Source organism: Poecilia reticulata, chromosome 22 (genome assembly GCF_904066995.2).
Source record: "Poecilia reticulata chromosome 22, P_reticulata-male-v2, whole genome shotgun sequence".
NCBI classification, from domain to species: domain Eukaryota; kingdom Metazoa; phylum Chordata; class Actinopteri; order Cyprinodontiformes; family Poeciliidae; genus Poecilia; species Poecilia reticulata.
The window spans coordinates 26,425,309-26,449,273 of record NC_088851.1 but is presented as its reverse complement, the minus strand read 5'-3'; the positions used below and the strand labels follow the sequence as shown (position 1 = coordinate 26,449,273).

Sequence of the window (23,965 nt, the reverse complement as noted above, 5' to 3'; positions counted from 1 at the left end):
TTAGAACATAAAACGTAAGAGTTGTTGGAAATATTGATGAGTGAGTGAAGGTGTGGACGGGTTTTATGGGTGAATTTATAGCCAGCTAGCACTAAGGCAGCATTAGGTGCAGCATTAGGTGCAGCATTAGGTGCAGCATTAGGTGCAGCATTAGGTGCAGCATTGGTGGCAGAGGTCAGGACTACAGCAATGAGCCTGACATCAACCATATTAAAAATGCATGGAGGCTTTTATGCTCCGAAATAAACAACCAGATTAGCTGAACTCTGGTTCTGACAGGTTTCAGCCTGAAGCCTTGAAAGGGCAACAAAAATGTTTCCTTTGCAACTTGCAGCTAAATCACAATAAACTCTATATTTATACTTGAGTCTGTATATAGAGACAGAAAACTGCCAAAATTCAAACTGGTGCACCAAATTCCTGTTTTGAAAGACCAGTAATGACAGTCATGTCAGAGTGCATGTAAACCTCTGACCAGCATGGTATGGTAACATTCATCATGCTCAAGACAAAAGTCATTTCATAGTTTACAGAAAATGAAGCCTGACCCAGTTCCCCTCCGGTACCGAACGTCAACATGTTGATCCAGTGTGGAAAACGGATGGATGCCTCCATAGTTCCCCAGATATTAACTCTGGCTGCTGAGCCATTGATTTCCGTGTTTTCTTGCTGTCACTTTCCCGTCCGGAGACGATGATTCGATCAGCTTGCTGTTGCACCGGGGGGCCTAATCTTGTAGCCCAGATAAATGGCAAGTGGTGTCTGAAGGGCTGCCTGTGTTGATGAAATGATCACCCTGTGAAAAGGTCGCCAGCCCTGTCTGCTCCCTCACACCAGAACAACGCGGCCACCATTAGCTTTCACTGAGCGCGCTGAAGGATAAACATGGAGGTCGTGAGATTTGCTCACAAGCGCAGATGGTAGACAGACAGCGGCCATTTGTCAGAGCTTCTTCATCCCTGATAACCAGGAATGAGGCAGATAGCAACAAATGAAACAGATTGGACTCTGAGATAAGGATGTGAGGGTCGTCACGGAGAAGCTGCCGTAATAAATCAAGAAGTTGACCAAAGTTAGAACTTTAAAACACACACTAAGAACTACTGACTTTAAAAATGTTGCATTTATATTTTACTAAAAGTATAGACGTTAATGCTAGCAGTCAGATGCTGAATATTTATTCTGCACATTGGTACAGAAAGAAGTCAAGCATTGACGTATTTCTGTAATTAGTGAATATGTCAGCAACAAAAAGTTCAACTTTAGTTTATTATCTCCAATATTTAATTTGCAAAGAACAAAAGCAAAGATTTGGTACAAAAAGTCTGACAGGAACAGCAACAAATTAACATTTGACTTATTTATGTTGCACTTTATCACCTTCACTGCCTATTAAAAGATTTTTATTGCTTTTACAAATAAATCATAATCAACAAAGTGAGCTTTTTTGACAAAACTAACAATATTTTCAAATCAAAATGTAAAATATGTGTGAATATTTTTAACTGTATAAAAATAAAATGAATGTGACTCCAGCACAGATAGGAGCAGCATATTAAATAAATTATAACTGTTAACAATAATTATTAAAATATTACTATTTTTCTCTACGTCGCTTTAAACTTCCTACACAAAAAACTACAAAGCAAGATTAAGAGCTGTAGACCGCCCCCTGCTGGCCGATAATAGACCTGCACATCCATGTAAATAATTTCTTTTAATCTAAAAAAGTTTATCTTTTGTAATCCTTTATTCTGAGGTCTGTTTTTATTTCATCCGTTTTCTATCAGGATGTATTAGTTTAATTTATGAATAAACCAATATTATTAGAATCAGGGTCATCAACTGCTGGGAAGCATAAATAAATACATTAATACAAGTTAAAGAGAAAAACACAGAACATTTCATTATTTTACCTCTAAACTAGAAAAACTGTAGCACTTTATAATTCATATAAAGGATTTTGTTGCCATTAACAGCATCCTGTCTGCAGCTAAATGCAGGACAACGTGTTTTAATTTCAGTCATAACGTCTGCAACTAATGATTATGATTAATGCAAATGTACATGATAATGCACTATGTTAGTAATACTACACACACACACACACACTCACACACACACACACACACCCTCACACACACACACACACACTCACACACACTAGTGGCACATTGACTCTTATGGTCTCCACTATATTTCTCAGTCGAGTCACAAAGCGACTCGTCGCTCCAGCAGACAGACAGACAAGCAGACAGACAGACAGGCAGACAGACAGACAGACAGACAAGCAAACAGACAGACAGACAGGCAGACAGACAGACAGACAGACAAGCAGACAGACAGACAGACAGACAGACAGACAGACAGACAGACAGACAGACAGACAGGCAGACAGACAGACAGACAGACAGGCAGACAGACAGACAGACAGACAGGCAGACAGACAGACAGGCAGACAGACAGACAGACAGACAGGCAGACAGACAGACAGACAGACAGGCAGACAGACAGACAGACAGACAGACAGGCAGACAGACAGACAGACAGACAGACAGACAGACAGGCAGACAGACAGACAGACAGACAGACAGACAGACAGACAGACAGGCAGACAGACAGACAGACAGACAAGCAGACAGACAGACAGGCAGACAGGCAGACAGACAGACAGACAGACAGACAGGCAGACAGACAGACAGACAGGCAGACAGACAGACAGGCAGGCAGACAGGCAGACAGACAGACAGACAGACAGACAGGCAGACAGACAGACAGACAAGCAGACAGACAGACAGACAGACAGACAGACAGACAGAGTGGGATAATTCCAAGGTCATTCATGTTTTGGCTCATAAATAGTTCAGCTGGTGTTGATATTTATTGTCTCTATTAATGGCCGTCTGAAACGCTGCAGCCTCTGAATGGCTCACGTCTTTATTTTTATTTACCACCTGAGAGGCGTTAAGTGGTGCTAACTTGGGGGTCGCCTCAGTAAATGATGTTTCTCCTCTATCAGAAATGCAACATTTCTTCATTTTGACCCATTTTAAGGAACGGTTATCTGTCATTCCCAGTTCACTGCTTGGTTCGGAGGAAGTGGGCTCTCCATGCTGTGTGCACACTGTAAGAAGGTGGCCTCTGATTGGTTACTATTTGCTGATGGTTTTTGATATAGAAGGCGGCTCACTGCTCTGGGCACCACTGTGTCAGGGGGCGTCATCCTATTAATTATTTGCAGAAAGGAACTGAGTTCATCATTTATGTCAGCAGGTGGTGTTGTTTGCTGAACCAAAATGAATTTTTTACACTATAAAATGTTCACTATGTGCACATAGTTTTTAACTCCTTTATATCTTCAGCACTTGGAATCAACAGTAGAAGAAGAACTACCAAAGCATCGCAGAAGAAGAGAAGCTACGACAGCTGGACTGAAGCGGTTTTATTCTTTTATTCTGTAACCTGAACGCTGCTGATTAGTTGAGGTTGGAAAAGCATCGCTGCTGTCAGCCAGACGCTTTACGAGTTGTTTTATAGAAAATACTCTGACGTATATTTGACACAAGTCGGACGTTGATGATGTTTATTCAGATTATGGATGTCCATGTAAACGTCATTTTGTGTGAAACTAAAAATGGGGGAACATGGAGGTTCGTGATGGACTGCAGAGATGGAAACCTTCAGTCGGTCTCTGGGTTTCTGTGTGCTAAGCTAGCTGAGCTCAGGTTAATCAGTTTCACTCCTCCATCCGCCTCCCGCCGCTCCCAAACCTCCTGCCCGGACTTTAACATCACCGAGGACAGAGTCATAAATGGGATTCTGTGCTGAGCAGAACGCTACCTGTTTAAATCACACGCCGCTCGCCACCATGAATATCAATGAGCTTCGCCAACTTCCTGCCAAGAGGCGGCGACCGCAGAGGCCTGAATACAGATCAGATGTTAAGTCACACTTTTATCTCTGCTGTTTCACCTCTGTCCTCCATTAAAAGCTCCATTAACACAAGCGAGAGGAATAAAAGCTGCACTATAGTGGACACATGTTGAAGTAAACATGTTTTAGTATTCTGGCCTGGTACCAGGATCTTAAACGCTGCTGTTACATGACCCAACTGTGACTGTCCTCTCATCTGATGCCAATTTCTGCTTTACCTTCTGTGTCAGCTAGAGGTCAGCAGCTAATATACTTTGGTTGTGTATGACCTCATGTCTGATGCTGCATGTGGCAGAAGCAGATAAAACATCAAAAACCTTGTTATGGTTTATTGCAGCTCAGTTTCATGGCAGGGATGATTAATTCTCATACTTGTTCCACAATGTCATGGAAGAAATCCCAGCTGTGCTTTTAAAATCAGAGAAGTGCACATTTAAACCTTAATAAAAATAAAATTCTTCACTTTAAAAGCTGAATTTCTTTTTGTATTCCTCTGACAAAATAGTTTATATGTGTAGAAGGTGGAGCAGCTGGTGCCTGGCGTCCAGGGTTCAAATCCCAGCCTGGATGTTTTATGCAACAACATTTCCCAGTCTGCAGGTTTGGGGTTAGCATGCAACAAAACTGGTCAGAAGGAACCAATCAGAGGTCATGGAGGGGTCAGCCAAAAACTGGCTCTTCATCTGATCCAACAGACAGTTCATTTAAAAACTGGAGTTGAACCCAACTCCAGTCCACTTGTCTAAAAAGTCCAGTTCGCTTGTGGAGGTGTGAATGAATCAAACCTCAGGCTGCGTTCAGTTGAAGTGAACTCTGGTTCGGTTTGAATGCATGTGAATGTCAGGCGGACTGGAGACTGTTCTAAAAGCAGGAAGTGGACTACAGCGCAGGGCATTCTGGGTAAATACAACCAAAGCTAACATGTTAGCCTAGTGCTAGCAGGAGAAATGGCTCGTGGTTTTTAGCTAAAGACTAAAGAGAAATCATCCAGCTGCTAAAATCTCCATTTTAATTTCCATTTATTGAAGAAGGAAGTTGTGCTCAGTGTCTTTAGAGGATTTTTGTAATTTCCTTCATTAGTTCTTGTTGCACCGCCCCCACAGGCCAGGAGGGGAACAGGTTGGTTTGACTCAGAGTAAAGAGAGAACTACAGCAAATTGGAATAAATGTTGCCACTTTAACCCAATAACCGAGTCTACTGGACATTCTTGGTCCCAGGTACCACAGCACACCCTGGAGACTGAGCCTGCTACTGGGCAGGTGGTCATAATGTTATGCCTGATGGGCGCAGAAGCGTGTGTGCTGTGGTATTTCCACAAGCGGCCAGCAGAGGGCAGTGTCTCCTCATTAAGCGCTTTGACGGTCCGTCCTGCTGGCAGAGATCTGCTGCTGTAACTGAGCCTAATGTCGGACAAATCAACAGAATCCCAGCGTCTGTCCGCCGGATAGCTCACGGAGCAGAAAGCCTCTGGCGTTTGACCAGCTGGACAGACCTGCTGCTGATGTCCAGAAACCAGAACTCCACTTTAATAACTCTGTTGGAGCTATTTATTCTTTATTTTCTTTATCCATTTGAATTTTGTTAGCTTATCCTTAAATTTATATTTTTTGTATTATTTACAGAACTTATTTGTAGGTTAATTGTTGATTTTATTTATCTTTTTGTTTTATTTTTTATTTTTTTTTGTTTTTCTAAGCAAACAGGAAGTGAGGTGGGTTGGTCCACTTTCTATAAGTGTAGGAGCCTGGTAAAGGACCAACAGGCATTTGGGTTTGGGGGCTTATGGTTTTTACCAGTGCAAGAGAGGTAGAAGGAAAGTCCATCCATCCATTTTCTTGCACCCTTTTTCCCTCGGTGGGGTTGGGAGGGGTGCTGGTGCCCATCTCCAACCAACGTTTCAGGCGAGAGGCGGGGTCACCCTCGACAGGTCGCCAGGCAACACAGAGACACACAACCATGCACACACACACTCACACCTAGGGGCAATTTAGAGAGGCCAATTAATCTAACAGTCATGTTTTTGGACTGTGGGAGGAAACCGGAGTACCTGGAGAAAACCCACCATGCACAGGGAGAACATGGAGACTCCATGCAGAAAGACCCCAGGCCGGGAATCGAACCCAGAACCTTCTTGCTGCAAGGCAATAGCTCTACCAACTGCGCCACTGTGCAGCCCTAGAAGGAAAGTTATCTCTGTAATTGTTTTCTTTTGCAAAGATGTCAAGAAATAAATAATGAAGAACAACTTACACGTTTGGATATTGAACTCTCTTTTGCCTGCGTTAAAGAGAACTGAATCCAGTGCCTCAGTGGCTTAATGGAACCTCGTTGGATGTTTGGTTTAGCAAACAATCGCCATTACACTCTTTATTCTTGATAACACTATTTTACATACAGTGTTAGAGGTATAGAAATATTTGTGCTTTTCTTAAATACTTCATCTGATCACGTCCTGAAAAGCAAATCCAAATGAAGCAAAATATAAAAGTAAAGTTCATCATGCAGTGAGCGGTGCAATTCAAACATTTATTTCTGTTCATTTTGGCTTCCAACTTTTCCAAAGTTTGAAGATTAAATCAGAGCGAAGAAAAAGCATTTTTGATATAGAAATGTTCTGTTATTGGAAAAGACTGCTGACTTGGCAGTTCTCTGACAGCGAGAATAAACTACAAAATGTTATCAAAGAAGCTCTTCATATGGTGGTATATCCCAGCACATTAATGGAAAGTTGGGTGGAAGGAAAAGATGCACAAACAAGGACAATCTGCAACTTTTAGAAGACTTTGAAAATTGTTACTGTGCAAATTTTACTCATGATAATTTTGTACTTTTTTAATTGAATACTGAAATATACAAATTTTGTAATGATGGTCTAAACAACCCAGATTGCCGTGATGCATTAAAGGGGAAGCATCATCTAAAATCCACTTTTCTGAGTCTTGCATCACGCCTGAGTGGGCCTAGCCCCGCCTTCAAGACGCAGTTTCCCAGCTTCCTGAGCTCCGGCCTCACAGAGCAGCCCTCCCTAATGACTCCCCCCCCTCAGCTCCTTCAGACTAGCCAGCAGCAATTAGCGAAAACTGCAGAGCTCATCATAGGAGCTGCTTCTCAGTGTAACGCAGGTAAAATCATTGTTAAGTGGTTAATAGAGGAGCCATGTTGTGATGACTTCCTGAAGGCGGAGCTTCAGAAAGAACAGGAAGTTCTTAAAGAGACAGCGGCCCAATTTCAAGGTGTTAAATTACAAAGTCAAACTTCTTTTAAGTCATATTTGATATATACAATGTTTTTATAACAACTGAAGGGAGCATAGTTACTTGATTGTGCTATAAAATGGGAAGCAGATAATACTGTCTCTAATAAACACACTGATGTTCTCTATTTTATAGTTTTAAAACCTGTGAATAAATTCATCCAAAGAGATGTGCTGGAACGACTGAATGTGCTTTCAGTGTGTGTGTGTGTGTGTGTGTGTGTGTGTGTGTGTGTGTGTGTGTGTGTGTGTGTGTGTGTGTGTGTGTGTGTTTGTGTGTGTGTGTGTGTGTGTTAGCTGGGTTGATTGAAGTGCACTGGGGTGTTTCAGTCCCGTCTCCTGGTGTGGAGGGTTTTTCTGCTCAGACTCGCCTCTGGCCTTCATCATTTTCCCAGGGAGTCATCCTCTCCCCTCCTCAGGGCACCAATCAGACTCAGTGAGAGCAAAAAGATACCAGCATTGATTTCACACCAGATCAAATCTGTTACTTTTTAACTTGCTTTCTGCGTAAATCAGGTTTGTATGCAGAAAAGTTCAAATGAATCTGGAGGGTTTTCTGCTTGAGTCGGTTGTTTTCCCACGCAGACAGGAGTCGGGTTCGGATGTTGGTGTCTGTTTGTCAGAAAGCGCCGCGCTCTGCTCGCCATCGATCCGCCCAGCAGTCTTAGTTCAGGCAGCAGTGACAGATAACTGGGAGCTGCAGGCTCAGCGTGACTCAACATGGCGCCCCGGCCATTAAAAACCAGCTTACTGTGATCTCCCTGTTTCTGAGCGCTCATCCGTTTCTCCCTGTGTTTTTTCACAGTAAAGTTTAAATCCACTCTCGTTCTTTAACGACTCGGTAAGGTCGGTTTGTGTTGGGGTTCAGGGAGGAGCCATGTTGGAAATCCTAAAAGTGCCGCCCTGTGAGCCAGGAAGCAGCGTGATCTCTGAACCACAGGCGCAAATCTCCCAACTTGCTGTCAGACTTTCTGCTTCGCTGACGTCTCCGCACTTAATCCAGGCAGATTGGCCTGGATTAAAAGAGCAAAGGTTGTTTCAGTTTTAACAACAGAGCCATTTAAGACCAGACTCAGAAAGAACATTAATACAGTAATCGCCAGTCAGCATTGGAAACGAACATAATGTTAAACTTATGATATGAAAAATGAAACCAGCATGAATCCTTTCAGATCTTTTTCCACCTTTTATACAATATCTATCTATGGAAGATGATTGAAAAAAGACTCAAGAAAATCAGATTTCAGATTTTTTTTTAAGTAATTTTGTTTCAAGTGGCCCTAATCTTTCTTCTGTATCCTGTGAACTTTAACTAAAAAACAAACATGTTAGAGGAAAACATAAACAATGCAAAGCTGTAAAACCCGGGTTGAATGAATGTGGACGCCTTTGGGCTAAAACTGAACTTTTTATTCATTTCCAGTTTTCAGATCTTTAGGTTTCAGCATCATGACGTAACGATGATTTGGCCACTCTGCCTTGCAAAAGGTTCCCCAAATCTATCAGATTGTAAAATCTCTTGTCTGTAGCTCCTCTCAGATAAAAAAAATAACAAATTGATCCATAAGGTTGTGGCTGTTCTGGGCTGGTTCTGACTGTGAGAGGTTTTTTTTTTCCAAGTTCTGAAATTTCATCATAAAGCATCTGAAGAAATCATCCAAAAAATCAGAAAGAAGAGTGTGAATCTGTAAAAGTTTTTTTGTGTTTGGGTTGATAATTCAGACACCTGAATGTTTTATATTAATCTGTTCAAATTATTTCACACAGAGGAAGAATCCGTTACTCCAACAGCAACATAAAAGTCCAAACGCAAATGCACTCAGAGACAAAGACTGCAAATCAAAAGAGGAGAAATCTGAACACCATCATGAGATAAGAAACCAAAACGCAGAGAGAAAAGAAACTAAACACAAAGGAGTTAAACTAAACGGCACCAACGAGCGTCACAGAATGACCTGAACATAGAATAATGATAATAAACCAGAAATGATCAAAGCTCAAATACAGTAAAAACAGAAACACCTGTGGATCATGACAGCAGGAGGGACTGGTGCACTTCCCAAACCGGATGGAAAAGAAGAACTGAAGCCACTCTGAAGACGTCATGCAGGAAGTTAAAGCAACTGAGTCTTCAAAACCAATAATGGCTCCAAAGTCATTCATTCATTTGTTCTTAAACACAGAACATTACAAGGCAGTAAATTACACTAAATTCAGTTAGATTTTGATTAGAGGCTTGAATCTTTGAATACAAATCTAATCAATAACCCATAAGAAACTGTCATAAAGTAATCTGTGTTTTCCTCAGGTAGGTCGGATGCTGCAGATCTCACCTCTGACCCTCTGATCCGAGGTGACAGGTTTCACAATCACATGACACACAAACATTATTCATGCATTGTAACATTTCCAATCTATCCCAGCCGAACTGAACCAGTCACTCTGACACTTTCTCCCCTCCAGTTTTACATTTATATCAGGATTTGTCATGGCTTTCAAACCCGCGCCCTGATTTTTGATCACAGGATTTATTTCTCTGCAAGAATAAATGTGAAAAAGTCCAGATGGATATGTGAATGCTGTGTGACAGGAAATGTATGCAGGACACATCTACTGCAGAAATCCTGTCTGATGTCTGACTGAGGCTGAGCAAAAGGTGCTGAAAAGGTTGGACTTCTGATTTTCACATTTCTCCAAGTATATAATAGATCCTCTTGTTAAAGGTTCAGTCTTTGGTGTCTTGGTCACTGCTGGGAGTTTCCCATATCTGTGGAGACCATACTTAGCCTATTTTAGATTATATAAGAGAGTGAAAATATAATCTGAGGTTCTCTGGAACATTATTCCAGCCTTGGACTCGGTTCTGATGTGTTTACGGTTTTCACTCACGTCCAGCTTAGCGGTGATTGGCTCCAACAGGGAGGAAAGTTCTGCTCCTTTCCCAATCCATATTTCCTCTTCCGTTTTCTTTGTATTTTCAGAATCTGCTGTTAAGATGGTCAGGTTTTATGTCTAATGTGTTTATTTTATTACACATTGTTTCTGTTTATTTTGGTCCTGACCTCCTGCTTGCAGACATTAATCAGAATAATTTTTATTTTATATGATTCATGATCCCTAAACATTTCCGATCTGATTTCTCCTTCATGTTTTTTGGTTCCTTTATTCTGTGAATTCTGCAGTTTTATGTAAAACATTTTAAACAATCAAACTTTTGTCAGACTTTCTTCCAGTTAACACAGTTTGGGGAACCTGCTGTTGATCTGATTTAGCAGCCGTTATATTCAAACACTTTGCTCCGTTTCTGCTCCTGCTGCAGGTTGACTTTCCTCCGCAGCTTCATGTTGTCATGTATGAGCAGATCACGTCTTGTTGACTTACAGACGTTTGTGTGGCGGACGGATTAATTGCTGGTGCAGCTTTTCTTTTCCGTTAAACCATGGAAATGGTGTCAGCTCATTTAGAAAGAGATGCAGAGACAATCGGCTGGGCTGAATGAGCAGGATTCAGCCCAGCCGATGTTTTATTGATTTGTGGTGTTTTATTGATTTAACTCATTAACTGGTTTACATCTTTAGACACTGTTTCCAGTGAAAACATCAGTCAGGCTGTTTTCAGTCTCCTTTGCCTGAACAGGATTATTCCAGCATGTTGGTCGGTCCTAACTGAGTGGAAAATTGTTCTGACACTCCTATATGCATCTGACTTAAAAGATACAAATCACACAGAGATGGAATGAAAATGAATTTGTTTAAGGCAATATATGCTTTTTACATCTCTGTCCTTCCAGCTTCAAGCGCTTTCACTCTCTTTCTCTCCATCTTTCAGACTGATTTGCAACGAGACGTAAAAATTTGTCTCGCTGCTCCAGAAGAAGCTCTAAACTCTGAAGATTTGGCTTTTCATCCAGCTCTGTCCCAGATGTGACCACACATGGTTTCCAATAAAGCTTCCAGTTTGTTTTTCATCTCAAAGAAAATAACAATTATTCATCCATTAACACTAACATGCCCTGATAAAATCACTTCAAACGTGTTTATTTGTTTATAATGAAATGCAGACTGAGAAATCTTTCCATCTTTTCTCAGCCTGTGCAGAGAGATTATTACGTTCTGATGCACAAAAACAGAAATAAGAACTGAGTTTACATTGCAAGGTAAATGAAGAACCAAAGGTTACAATAAATATGAGTACATTCACCAGCATGAGCTCTTTAAACTGTTTTCATCAGTTCTGTACAACATTTATCCGGCTGTGAAGAAAGTTCAGGTTTCAGCAGATCTTTGATTCTTTCATGTTTTTTTTCTTCTCTGGTCGTGTTCAGCATCTCAGGCACTTTCTGAAAACACTGGCTTGTGGTTGAGTTGTCTTCATGTTTCTTTAAAGGAGTGAATACATGAGCATCTTAATCAATTAGAATATTATTATTTCAGTCATTCAATTCAAAAAGTCAGATTCATTCAACTGAAATATGCTGTAAATTCTCCCAAAGTGATCAATTTGAAAGTATCCAAGGATTTCAATGGAAAGTTAAGTGGAAGGAAGCAGAAAAAGATGCATGAGTAATAAGTCCACCTCTGCATTCAGAGACGATATTAGTTACTGCTGTAAACAGATCGCTGCTGTCTGTTGGGAACGTTCTTCTTCTGTGTGTGGGAAACATAAACGTCCAGGTGGAAGTCTGACTGTGGTCACATTTATGATCAACCAGGTAGGAAAAATCAGATGAGTGACAGCTGAGGTCCATGTCTTGTGAATCTCTCCTAAACTCTTAACTGAGCTTTGCATCACTTTCCTCTCAAGGCTGAGGTTCTCATGCTGCTTCTTCAAGCTTTTTCTTCCACTTAACTTTCTTTTAGTATGCTTGGATCATAAAGCATTGTATTTTGATTCACCTGCATGTCCTTTTGGAGTTACTTCATCATGTTTGGCTCCTTGTTAACATCTTACTTTAGTGAGGAGTTGCAGCCAGAAGCCAGCTGTTTTGCAGCAGAGAGACTCAGGAAACATGCAGCAGCAGTTTGGTCTCCTGCAGAAAACCATTAGCAGTTTATCTTCTTTACGTTTTTACTCCCACTTACAACAGCAGCTCAGAGCAGGTTCTCATGTAAAAATCTGGATCAAATCAAATCAAACTGGAGGCTTGACTCATGTCTTAGTGGCTGAAAAACTTTAAAAAGTTTCGAGCAGAATCTGTGGTTGGGTTTAGGAAGGCACTTTGGTCAAAGTCGCAACACAAACCCACATAAAGGCTCAGAAACTCAGAACCAAGCAAAGGAAAACCCGAGTGTAAAAGTTCAGCTGCAGTCAGACGCAGCAGGTCCCTCTGTTTGTGGTTTCATGGTTTCATGTCTGTCTTTGTGCTCATTAATGGAAGCAGAAAATCAATCTGAAAAGTTCAGACATGATCATCCGATCATCAGCAGAAAGCAAAGAAAACAACGTTTCTCTGTTAGGAAGCAGCCAAAGAGCCGTTTTAACGTGCAAACTGTTGCATATTTAATATTTTCAGTTACAAGAGCAGTAAAAGGGAATAAATTAAAAATAAAACATTTAATCTCTCTTTAAATGTTTTACTAAAACCAAGTGCCAGTTCCTAAACGTAACTTCGAAAAGCTTCTGAAAGCTGAAGGGATTATAAACTCCGAACCAAACAGATTTATTTACTGACAGGCAAAATGTCAAAGTGACATTTTTTTGTGTGTTTAAAACTTTTATGGATATTTAAGCAGATCAGAAATACATAATTTTTTTTAAGGTCCTGAATAAAATAGCTTTATCTATGAATTGCTTGCAATCTGCAGCTCCACCACTAGGTGCCACCAGAAGTTGATTTTGAAACTTTTGTTTGTTTTTTTTAGTTCCTGTGACTAAACCTAAAAACGGAAAATCTTTAAAACCACATTTTGACCCAAAATTAATGAAATTCTCCAAACTCAAAACAAAAGTTTTGCATGTTCAGTTTGAAAGTTGATTGAAATTAAGATTCAAATGATATTTTAAATAAAATTACACTTGTAAATTTAAATATCCAGATAATTTTCCATTGTTTGCTTAGTCATTACCTCCAGTTTTAAGGGAAACAGTCAGCGACGTATGAACTGGAAGATGAATAATATCTTTTATGTGAGTTAGCAGTGAGTTTAATATGATCATAAAAACTCATCTGTCTAAAACATTTCTGACCTCACTCCATATAAAATCTGCATTTGACCCATGAAGTGAAACAGCCGCAGCTAAAAGTCCTCCTGAGAAGTTATTTCATGTATATGGATGGATTTTATTAGAATATTGATAACCATTACAGGTCAAAGAGAAGCAGAAAAACCTTGAATAATATATGATAATCATGCTGTTTCCTACAAATGTCTCTAGCTCAGGCTCATCTTTCTTCAGCTGTTGTCAAACACAAAGCCTGGAGAATTCATCATGGATGAATTTCAGCTCCAGCTCGCTTCGTTTTCTCCATAAACAGTTCAATAAATGACTCAAATCCGTATAAATTAAACTAATTATTATTAAAGATTTTAGAGAAGTTGATGTGAAAGGTTTCGTTTGTCCCACAAAAGCATTTATAGAAGGATGAAAACAATGTTGGCTTTACTGAAATTCTGACTCTTCCCAAAAACATGAGAGCGCATTCCCTTTGCAGCTGAATTTGATTTATCAAAACTGGACGCAGTCTTTTAGGTCCAGAAGTCGGGAACAGCCGCAGACTTCGAGCGTTTCTTGTTCATTTCATGCACTTTTTATTAGGAGTGAGAAACAATCCGATCATCTGGATGGTTTATGGCGCAGCATGAAGCCGTCGCCCAGCCTCGAACCGGCTCCGGTCTGACTCCTCCCATCTTTATTCCACACCAGCCGCGGTGCTGCGCAGCGGGACGCGCTGCATGAAGCTGGTTACAGCGTTGTGTAGATGTAGACGAAGATGATGACGACCAGGTTGAGAATAGTTCCGATGATGCCCAGCATGGCCAAGATGCTCTCCTCCTTACCCTCCTTGTCTTGAATTCCCTTTTCCTCATCACTGTAGACAGCGTTTACCATTTTCCCCGCTAAAGTCTTCAGTTTTAGTCTCGGACCGATCTGGAGCAGAAGCATAAAAAGATCAGTTATGGGTAAACCCTGTGTAGGTGAGTGGAACTGTTTCTTTTCACATGCAGACTGACTTTGAGGTTTGAAGGGTGACGAGTAAATAATTAGAATGAAAAAAAATCCAGAAAACTGCATATTTACAACAAGCAAATGCTAAATTGCTAGCTTTCTCCACTTTATTGTGACGATTATTCTATACAAGCCAAATAAAGAACAAAAACATTCATTTGGGGTAAATGCGTATTTAAAATGTTGTTCAACTCGGTTGTATGAGTCCGCACCCGTTAGCATTAGCATTAGCATTCATTTTCATTTGGAATTACTCAACCCCCCAGAACACACAGCATTCATCATTGTTGTGTTTTTGTTCATCCACCCCCCCCCCTCCCCGCCCCCCATGCAATGGCACGGCGCCCCCCTAGGGGGCGCGCTCCACAGTTTGGGAACCACTAAATACGTGACAAGCGTATTTAGTGGTTCCCAAACCACTAAATACGCTTTAATCATGCTGATAATCATGCTGTTACCTACAAATGTCTCTAGCTCAGGCTCATCTTTCTTCAGCTGTTGTCAAACACAAAACCTGGCTTGTTAACTAATTTAGTTAGTAGCTACCTAACAAAATTAAATGTGAGTTGCGACATGTTGTCAGCTAAACATTTAGCTTATTAACTAAAATAACAGCTAATATTTAGTTAGCAATTGAAATATTTAGATCCAAACAAAATAGTTTGGAGCTAAATATTTGTAAGATTTACAATCTTTAGCCTCCAGCTGCTGCATTAAGTTGTCTGTTAGTGTTAGTAAAGCAGTTTCAGGATAAATGGGTGAATTTTAATTATCTTTAGTGATTAGATCAAAGTTTGAGCTTGTTTCTTTAAAGCTTCATGACAGAGAAAAGACAGCAGATATTTCTGCTCTCCTCAGCCTCAGCCTGACTTCCTCTGTTGTGATGGAGCCAGCGCTCATCTGTGTGATTTCACAGGTGTGTGTGTGTGTGAGTGTGTATTGATATGCGAGGCCCGGGGTGCCCTGTTAGAAACTAGCTGCATGCTGTCGGCCTGCAGGCGCAGCAGCTTGTGAGAGTTGGCATCCAAACGCCTCTCAGGAGAAAAGTGCTTCTCATGCGGGTCAACGGCTTTTCAACGGCAACTCGCAGCAGAATCAGGAGAACCAAAAATAAACCGTCTGACGTGGAGCCAGAATCTGAAAAACACTTTGGGTGCAAGAACCAACTTCCATCAAGTTACCTGAACCACGAACAGAAACAGCTTCTGATGGATGGATGGATGGATGGATGGATGGATGGATGGATGGATGGATGGATGGATGGATGGATGGATGGATGGATGGATGGATGGATGGATGGATGGATGGATGGATGGATGGATGGATGGATGGATGGATGGATGGATGGATGGATGGAATAGTTCTGAATTCACCTTAATGCATCATCCATCCATCCATCATCCATCCATCCATCATCCATCCATCCATCCATCCATCCATCCATCCATCCATCATCCATCCATCCATCCATCCATCCATCCATCCATCCATCCATCATCCATCCATCCATCCATCCATCCATCCATCCATCCATGATGACCAAAATTGTTTCACTTCATTGAGTTTTATTCACATTTAATTCTGCAAAAACATTAAATATCTTCATGCACCAACTTCAACCAGACAAACTGATAAATAAAAATGCATTCATGACTGAAATTAGGTATATTTTTGTTTATTTACAATAATCTCTAATCATATTTGACATTATGACACTTATTGTTATAATTCAGTAATTAATAAAAGTTGAATTTTATTTATTCTTTTAATGAATAAAAAGTTTATACAAACATTTTGTACTTTAAACGTTAAATCTTCACTCATGTTTGATTTTCTTAATGGTTTTAACATCCTGAACAAAAACTTAGACGTGTTTCCTTCAGGAAAATGAATCCTTAGATTATTCAAATAATAGAAAAATTAGCAGGAAGAAAAGTCATTAGTGGCAGCTGTTATTTTAATTACTGATTTTATTGTTTGCACTCATTTAGATGAGCTGCTGGGGGGAAAATTAAGTGACATTAAGTGATTTATCACAAAGAAACAGGAGGAGGCGGAGTCCAGGTACTGCTGCACGAACACAAGACGTTTGAATAAGATCATGTTTTGGAGTATGGAAGAGGATTAGTGCCAACTCTGATTATTTTAATCAGAAATCTGACTTTTGATCTCAGAAGATTAGAGTTTTTTAAGTTGCTCTAAACCTCTTCCATATTAGAGCCAAACAAAATAAAAACAACAGAAGAAGAAAGTTTTGAAGGCCATGTTAAAGTATGAGCCCTCTAGCGGCTCGGCTCCTTCATGGCGTCTGCAGCGTTTCACGTTTCTGTCCCTGACATGAAACACGTGGAGCTGTTTGCTCCTCTGACCCGTATCGATGCTCTCTGACGGCCTAAACTAAACAACGCCCCAACCTGAACGGGTCGTTGTTTGCTGCACTGGATGTGCTCCGATGCATGAAGACGATCTAAACAAGCACTCAGCAAAAAACTAAAAGCGGTGAAGAGGGAAAAAGGTTACAGATCAAATCAGGTGAAAAGCTGCTCTGATGGCTGCAGTTGGTTCCGGCTGGAACCTTTTTGCATTCACACGTTTCCGCCCCCCCCCGTAAATCTGACGCACAAGTGACATCTGCTAAGAACAACATGGACGATGAAGACGTTTCACTCGGTTCACTAGGGATTCATTTCTGTTCCAAAAGCTGATCTGACTGGACGCTAGAAAAGACTATCGTTGTTTTGAAGTTGTGTAAAAGGAGTTAGCTTATCAGCAAAGTTATTCAAACCTAAAATAGCATCTCAATGCTAAACATGTAGCAGCTAACGCTAATGTCAGGCTCCACAGTCCACATTTCTAAAGAAGCTCCATGAATGATCACGACGGTTGAAGAGCAGATTAGGATTGTTGTTTATTTCTATAATCCGGCTTTCTGAATTGAAAATGTTGCTCGTTTTGTCGATGTATCATTTTCAATTAAAATGTGATGAATTAATTGGAGATGTTTCAATAAATTTTAAGCAAGTCCCAGCACTAATAAAGATACTCTATCAAAGATTTGGATCTTGAAATAAAAACAGCAGACTGTCATGTCGGCACATGGAGCCGTACCTGGACCGGTTCTGCCCCTCTGGAGGCCCGGCTCGGATCATCGGAGAATGAAACCTTTTGCCACTTGAATAAACCCGAGCATGTGGAACAGCTGCAGACGCTAACCCGCTCTGACAGGCTCAGGTGCTTTTGGCATTGTCTTAAAATGGAAATAAAGCAAACAGCTCCCAGCCCCTCCCAGCAGACTCTCACTCGCTCATTCCTCCTCTGTTCATGGAGGGGAAGCAGAGGAAAAACTCCAACTAACCCATTTTCTGCCCGTTGTTCTGGGACTGAGTGGAAAGTGACACTCATGATGAAACTGGATCGATTTGAACAAAAAGTCAGATCAGATGCTTCGCCCCATAAAATGATGTAACATTTTAGGAAAGTCTGAGCCGAGTTGTTTTTACCCAGAAACACAAAAGTAAAATAAAAACAGCAAAGTTTGATTTGAAGAGAAGATTCAGTGATTCATGCAAACTTCCCACGTTACAAATAAGGAGTGTGAGAAGTCCAGATGAAGCTTCAGAGTGTTTACCTTGCAGAGCATCAGGAGGAGCGTGGACATGCTGGGGGGGGGCGCCTTCCTGCAGCGCATCGCTGGCAGCTAGGGGGAAGCTCTGCCCCTCTCATCCTCCACGTCCAGGTCGGCTGCCTCGTCTGCCCGGCGCTCCCGCTTCGGCTCTCTGGTTGCACGGCTGCGCTCCAGCGTCTCCGCCGCAAATTTCATCTCACTGGTCGCCAAGTTTCAGCCGCTGTCACTTCCCCCCCCTCAGCGCTGAGCCGCCGCCACCGCCTCGCTCCGCTCTCCTCCTCTTGTCTGTGGAAGGATGATGTCAAGTTGAAGAATAGCCAGTTGATGTGCAGACGGGGGTGGGAGAGGAGCCGAGCCGCTTCATGTGAATGTTTTCATCTTCTTTTGTCTCCAAACAGGAGAAGCTGTCAGCGTTTCCTCTGCTTCCTCTCAGCTAAACTTTCTCAGATGTTTGGCTCATTTTGAGGCTTTTGAGTGTTTCACACAGAAAAAGTGATTCTTTCTCCACCTGGATGTGTCTCCTTGTGTTGGCAGAAGATGAACACCGACTGGATTTAAGGAGGAGGAGGAGGAGGAGGAGGAGGAGGAGGAGGAGGAGGAGGAGGAGGAGGAGGAGGAGGAGGAGGAGGAGGAGGAGGAGGAGGAGGAGGAGGAGGAGGAGGAGGAGGAGGAGGTCGGCTCACGCTGACGCCGTCCTGGTTGCTTTCCCTCCACAGACCAAAGGTATCCCCTGCTCCCCACGGTTGCCTAGCAACGGCTCCGGGGAGCCTCACGCCGCCTGACGACAGGCAGAGGCCGGGATGAAGGGCGAGAGTTTCCCCCGCGTTTGTTTTGGTTTTTACTAGAATGTGTGTAAGAAATGCAGCTTTCTGATCACTTCCTATAAAAACAACCTGCAGAGTTTGCAGAATAAACCCAAAAACTGCTTCAATGAATTTTCACTCCAGTGAAAGTAAAAAGTGTCCGTCCCAGAAATGAGTCAAGGAAGAGTATAAAAGCTGAGTCGAGAGCTGAGGAACTGGTCAAAGCTGTTTTCCAAATCAGTTTCTTTCAGAATAAAACTGGTGACTTTTCGGTTAAAACGATTTTGTTCTCCATTCAGTGAATTTTCTCAGTGGGTTGAGGATCGAGTGGCGATAATTTATAACAAAATGAGTCAAATGAATGTAACTGAATAAATGTAACAAGTTTTTTCTCCACTCTGACTGTTTTACTGCGACGGAGCATCTAATGTCCTGGAATCACAGACAGAACAAAAAGGTTCTGTCGACTCAACAGAATGAAAAACTGTGACTTCAAAGAAAACTTCAAAGATCGCATTTATTCTGCATTTTTATTGATTTCTCCAAAAACAGTTCATTTACCATTTCCTAGCTACGGTTAGCTCAGCGTAACCGAGCCACATAAATGAGATATTGAATAATTTCGCTTTTTCCTCCCCACAGGTTTGAATCGGAGCTGCAGGCTGACAGGAGGATCTGCCACTACGAGCAGAGGGAGGGCGATTATGGGACATGGAAGAGGTGAGTCTGATTAACTGGGTGTGAAACAGCTGGAGCGAAAAACACAAACTAAACAAGATCAGAGAGTCAACTGGACAGAAGCAAACAAGAAAACACAAAAAGTCAGAACCAAAAGGATCAGAATGATTCTATAGGGCATCATAATCCCAACAACTTTTACTTTTTGTTCAACTGAGAAATATGTAAAAAGATGTGACAGAAAACAAGGTGATGTTTTTATGTAAACATTCCCTAAAGGAGAGATAAATATTAACCTGAAATGTTGTTTTTCTCTGTAGAATCCATTTAACTTTGTGACGTTGTGTCAGTTCTTGTTTTGAGTCTTTTCTGACTCCTGCTGCTGAACAGAGAAAACTCACATCATCACAAAGTCGTGTTAAGTTTAGATTTATTCCCATCCAAGCAGCTCAGCACAAACTGTTACAGGAAGAGCAGAGAAATGCCACAGAGAGGCAGTTATCTGCTCAACATGCACTGGAAATAAAAACACTGGATCTAATTGAAAACAGTCAGTAGTCTGACATCAGTTTCATCAACACTTTTAGAAAGTTACTTGGACTTGATGGAATGAGAGTCCACAACCCGAGCTGGAAAGAGAAAGGTTTTAATAACGGCTTTTTTCAAAGTGCTTTACTTGAGTTTTTATTCTTTTCCTACTTCTCCCCTCGCTACATTTCAGAGGAGCCACTTTGCACCACTGTGACACTTCAGCTTAAGATTAATGTTCACCATGGAAACGTCTGGACCCATCCATCCATCCATCCATCCATCCATCCATCCATCCATTTTCTTGCACCCTTGCCCCTCAGTGGGTCAGGAGGGTTGCTGGTTCCTCTCCAGCGAACATTCCGGGCGAGAGGCGGGGTCACAGGGTCACCTGGACAGGTCGCCAGTCTGTCGCAGGGCAACACAGAGACACAACCATGCACACACACACACACACACACACCTAGGGACAATTTAGACAGACCAGTTAACCTGACTGTCATGTTTTTGGACTGTGGGAGGAAACCGGAGTACCTGGAGAAAACCCACCATGCACAGGGAGAACATGGAGACTCCATGCAGAAAGACCGGGGCCGGGAATCGAACCCAGAACCTTCTTGCTGCAAGGCGACAGCTCTGAAAAGTCTGGACCAAATACCCAAAATGCATTTAACTTATAATGTCAACATGTTCTTGCTATTCTATGTGCAGCTATTCTAGGTTTGCAATACTTTAATCACCCAACATAACTTCATTAGTTTTTATACGATGCAATAATTGATTCTGTTAAGACGTTTGGTTTATATGTGACAGTTTATTAGCTTGTTTTTAGCATTAATGCAACTCAAATGATCAAGTTAGTCGAGTCGTTTAAACTTAAGCTCAGCTTGCACGTTTTAACATGTTGATTTGAGTTGATTTTTTAAAGTAAAGTGAACTAATTATATTTTACAGTGTGGATCCGATGTGAAAACCTGCAGGACGTTTGTTCAGGACAGGAAGTCCTCTCTGTCCCGCCTCGCTCCGTCTTCAGAGGGAAGGACAAAAGCTTTTAGCGCTGACAGACTCGCCGGCTGTCGCTGAGAAGAAACGGCTCAGAGGCCAAACCTCCCAGTTGTAATATATCTAAAAAAGTCACTTTTACTACTTGAATATTTACAGTTATTCATTCATTTACATTTCGGCCTTTGGCTCCTGCAGACAGATATATCTTTCAAGTAAAGATGGTAGAATAAATGCAGCTTTTAATACGTCAAACTATAACTTTTGGTGTCAAAACTTGCTTTCATTTTCCCAGACGATGTTTTGATTCGTTATTTGTTGCCGACAGATTACAGAACTGCAGACATTAAACTAAGAAGCTCGCTGTCATCTATAGTCAAAGTAAAATGTTTGTTATTTCAGCAAAATGCGTAGAAATTCAGACTCAGATAGTGTGAAATTAAATAAAGCAGACGTCCCTGTGACCAGTGTGTCATTATGCAGATGAGTTTGCTGCTACAGGAAATGTTTGGAATGTGAAACGGCCGGCCAACAAATTAGCTGAGACTTGACGTTGCTTTACGCTTGAATCAACTCAGAATGGACGGCAATTGATAGAGATTTTTTGGTATTATCATTTTGTTGTTACTTTCAGGTTAAAGTGTTCTCTTGTTTAAACTGTATGTGTGAACTGACCTGGAAGTCACAGCTGCCTGTTATCTTCATGTGAAACAGTTTGACCGAGATTTGAACCGGGCTCAGATCAGGGGCCAGATGTTAAATTGGTTTACGACCTTTGCTTTGTTTAGGTAAAATGTTTTACGACCTTTGCTGTTTTTCCTCTGCTGTCTATCTTGCCTATCCTCCCTCTTTGAAGTTTGAGAATAAAAGACAAGCTGTATCCAAAGAGAAGCAGAACGCTCTGTGAACAGCTCTGAGAAGCAGTTGACAGAGTCTTCTCCTTTTGCTTGCAGAAGTTTAGTCATAAATTCATATACGTTGTCTGTGGTTCTTTTATGTAGGTTCTAGGAAAATACCTATCAGCAATAAAAATGGAAATGTTAGCGAAACGTCCTTCTTTAGCCGAAACCAGTGGTGTGCATAATTTTTACAGCCAACATCCGATCCCTCAGCATAAACCAAGCGACTGCCGCTGCCTGGGTGGACATTTATAACAATTAATCAGAGCGCCGTCGAATTTGTTCTTGTCATCCAGTCACTAAATTACATCTTCCTGCGACTCCATGATGACCACAGCGCTCCTCTGGCAGAACCAGAGCCGCGATCAGACGGCTGTGTTTTCAGTCTTCCACACCAGGCTGAGGAAACAAACAGGTGTTTTCTTTAATATTAGTAATGTTTTTAAACAATATTTCATCCATCCATCCATTTTCTGCCGCTTATCCGGGGTCGGGTCGTGGGGGCAGCAGCTTCAGAAGGGAGGCCCAGACTTCCCTCTCCCCAGCCACTTCTTCCAGCTCCTCCGGGGGAATCCCAAGGCGTTCCCAGGCCAGCCGAGAGACGTAATCCCTCCAGCGTGTCCTGGGTCTTCCCCGAGGCCTCCTCCCGGTGGGACGTGCCCGGAACACCTCACCAGGGAGGCGTCCAGGAGGCATCCTGACCAGATGCCCGAGCCTCAACTGGCTCCTCTCGACGTGGAGGAGCAGCGGCTCTACTCTGAGTCCCTCCCGGATGACCGAGCTTCTCACCCTATCTCTAAGGGAGAGCCCAGCCACCCTGCGGAGGAAACCCATTTCGGCCGCTTGTACCCGTGATCTCGTTCTTTCGGTCATGACCCAAAGCTCATGACCATAGATGAGGGTGGGAACGTAGATCGACCGGTAAATCGAGAGCTTCGCTTTTTGGCTCAGCTCTCTCTTCACCACGACGGACCGGTACAGCGCCCGCTTCACGGCAGACGCTGCCCCAATCCGCCTGTCGACCTCCTGCTCCCTTCTTCCCTCATTCGTGAACAAGATCCCCAGATACTTAAACTCCTCCACTTGAGGCAGGACGACCCCCCTGACCCGGAGAAGGCACTCTACCCTCTTCCGGCTCAAGACCACGGCCTCGGATTTGGAGGCACTGAGCCTCATCCCGGCCGCTTCACACTCGGCTGCGAACAGCTCCAGTGAGAGCTGCAGATCACGATCTGATGAAGCCAACAGGACCACATCATCTGCAAAAAGCAGAGATGCGATCCTAAGGCCACCAAAACGGATCCCCTCAACACCTCGGCTGGTCAGAGATTCTGTCCATGAAGGTAATGAACAGAATCGTTGACAAAGGGCAGCCTTGGCGGAGTCCAACTCTCACCGGAAACGAGCCCGACTTACTGCCGGCAATGCGGACCAGACTCTGACACCGGTCATACAGGGACCTGACAGCCCGTATCAAAGGGCCCGGTACCCCATACTCCCGGAGTACCCCCCACAGGGCCCCCACAGGGCCCCTCGAGGGACACGGTCGAACGCCTTCTCCAAGTCGACAAAATAAACAATATTTCACTAAAAGCCAAACCAGCTGCATAAAAGAAGGTGTTTAACCACCAGAGCTTAGGATCAGGAGCAGAGACTCGTTATAATGACAGACTTTACTGCTATAACCAGGTATAAGATTTATCAAAATATCTCCTCTAAATAATAAAAGTCGTAATATGAAAACAGCCAAACCTGTTGGGATGTTAATATGTCGCCAAAACAAAAGCACTTCTCATTTTAACAGGTTTTGTATCTCGTTACAACATGAACGTTTCTAATTATAACGCAAAAGTGGGTCACGGTTAATTAATTTATTTCCAAGTTTTGGTATTTAAAAGCTTCCATATATAAGTCAGATGTATGGAAGCAGCAGCATCTCTTTTCAACGAGAAAGTTTGCTAGATACTGCTGCTTATTTTCGGGTTTTGGCATTTAAACCCTTCCGTAGAGAGGAGACCAAAATGTTTGCTAGTTTGTTTTTTGTTGTTCAACTTGTACGATACTCTGAGAAAAAAG

General features: G+C 42.2%; 1 protein-coding gene and 1 long non-coding RNA gene across 2 annotated transcripts; one reads left to right on the top strand and one right to left on the bottom strand.

Annotated features, from left to right (window-relative positions):
- Positions 1-11,208: 11,208 nt before the first annotated feature.
- tunar (TCL1 upstream neural differentiation-associated RNA) lies at positions 11,209-18,533 on the bottom strand. Its single transcript, XM_081603354.1, has 2 exons — positions 17,983-18,533; positions 11,209-14,276 (listed from the first exon to the last, which is right to left on the bottom strand). Exons 1-2 carry the CDS (start codon positions 18,040-18,042, stop codon positions 14,091-14,093), a joined length of 246 nt encoding a protein of 81 aa, XP_081459480.1. The 5' UTR covers positions 18,043-18,533; the 3' UTR covers positions 11,209-14,090.
- Positions 18,534-18,563: 30 nt separating this feature from the next.
- Positions 18,564-21,964, top strand: LOC145550028 (uncharacterized). Its single transcript, XR_014085868.1, has 2 exons — positions 18,564-19,502; positions 20,943-21,964. It is a non-coding gene; the product is annotated as an uncharacterized LOC145550028 (long non-coding RNA).
- The last annotated feature ends 2,001 nt before the right edge of the window (positions 21,965-23,965 follow it).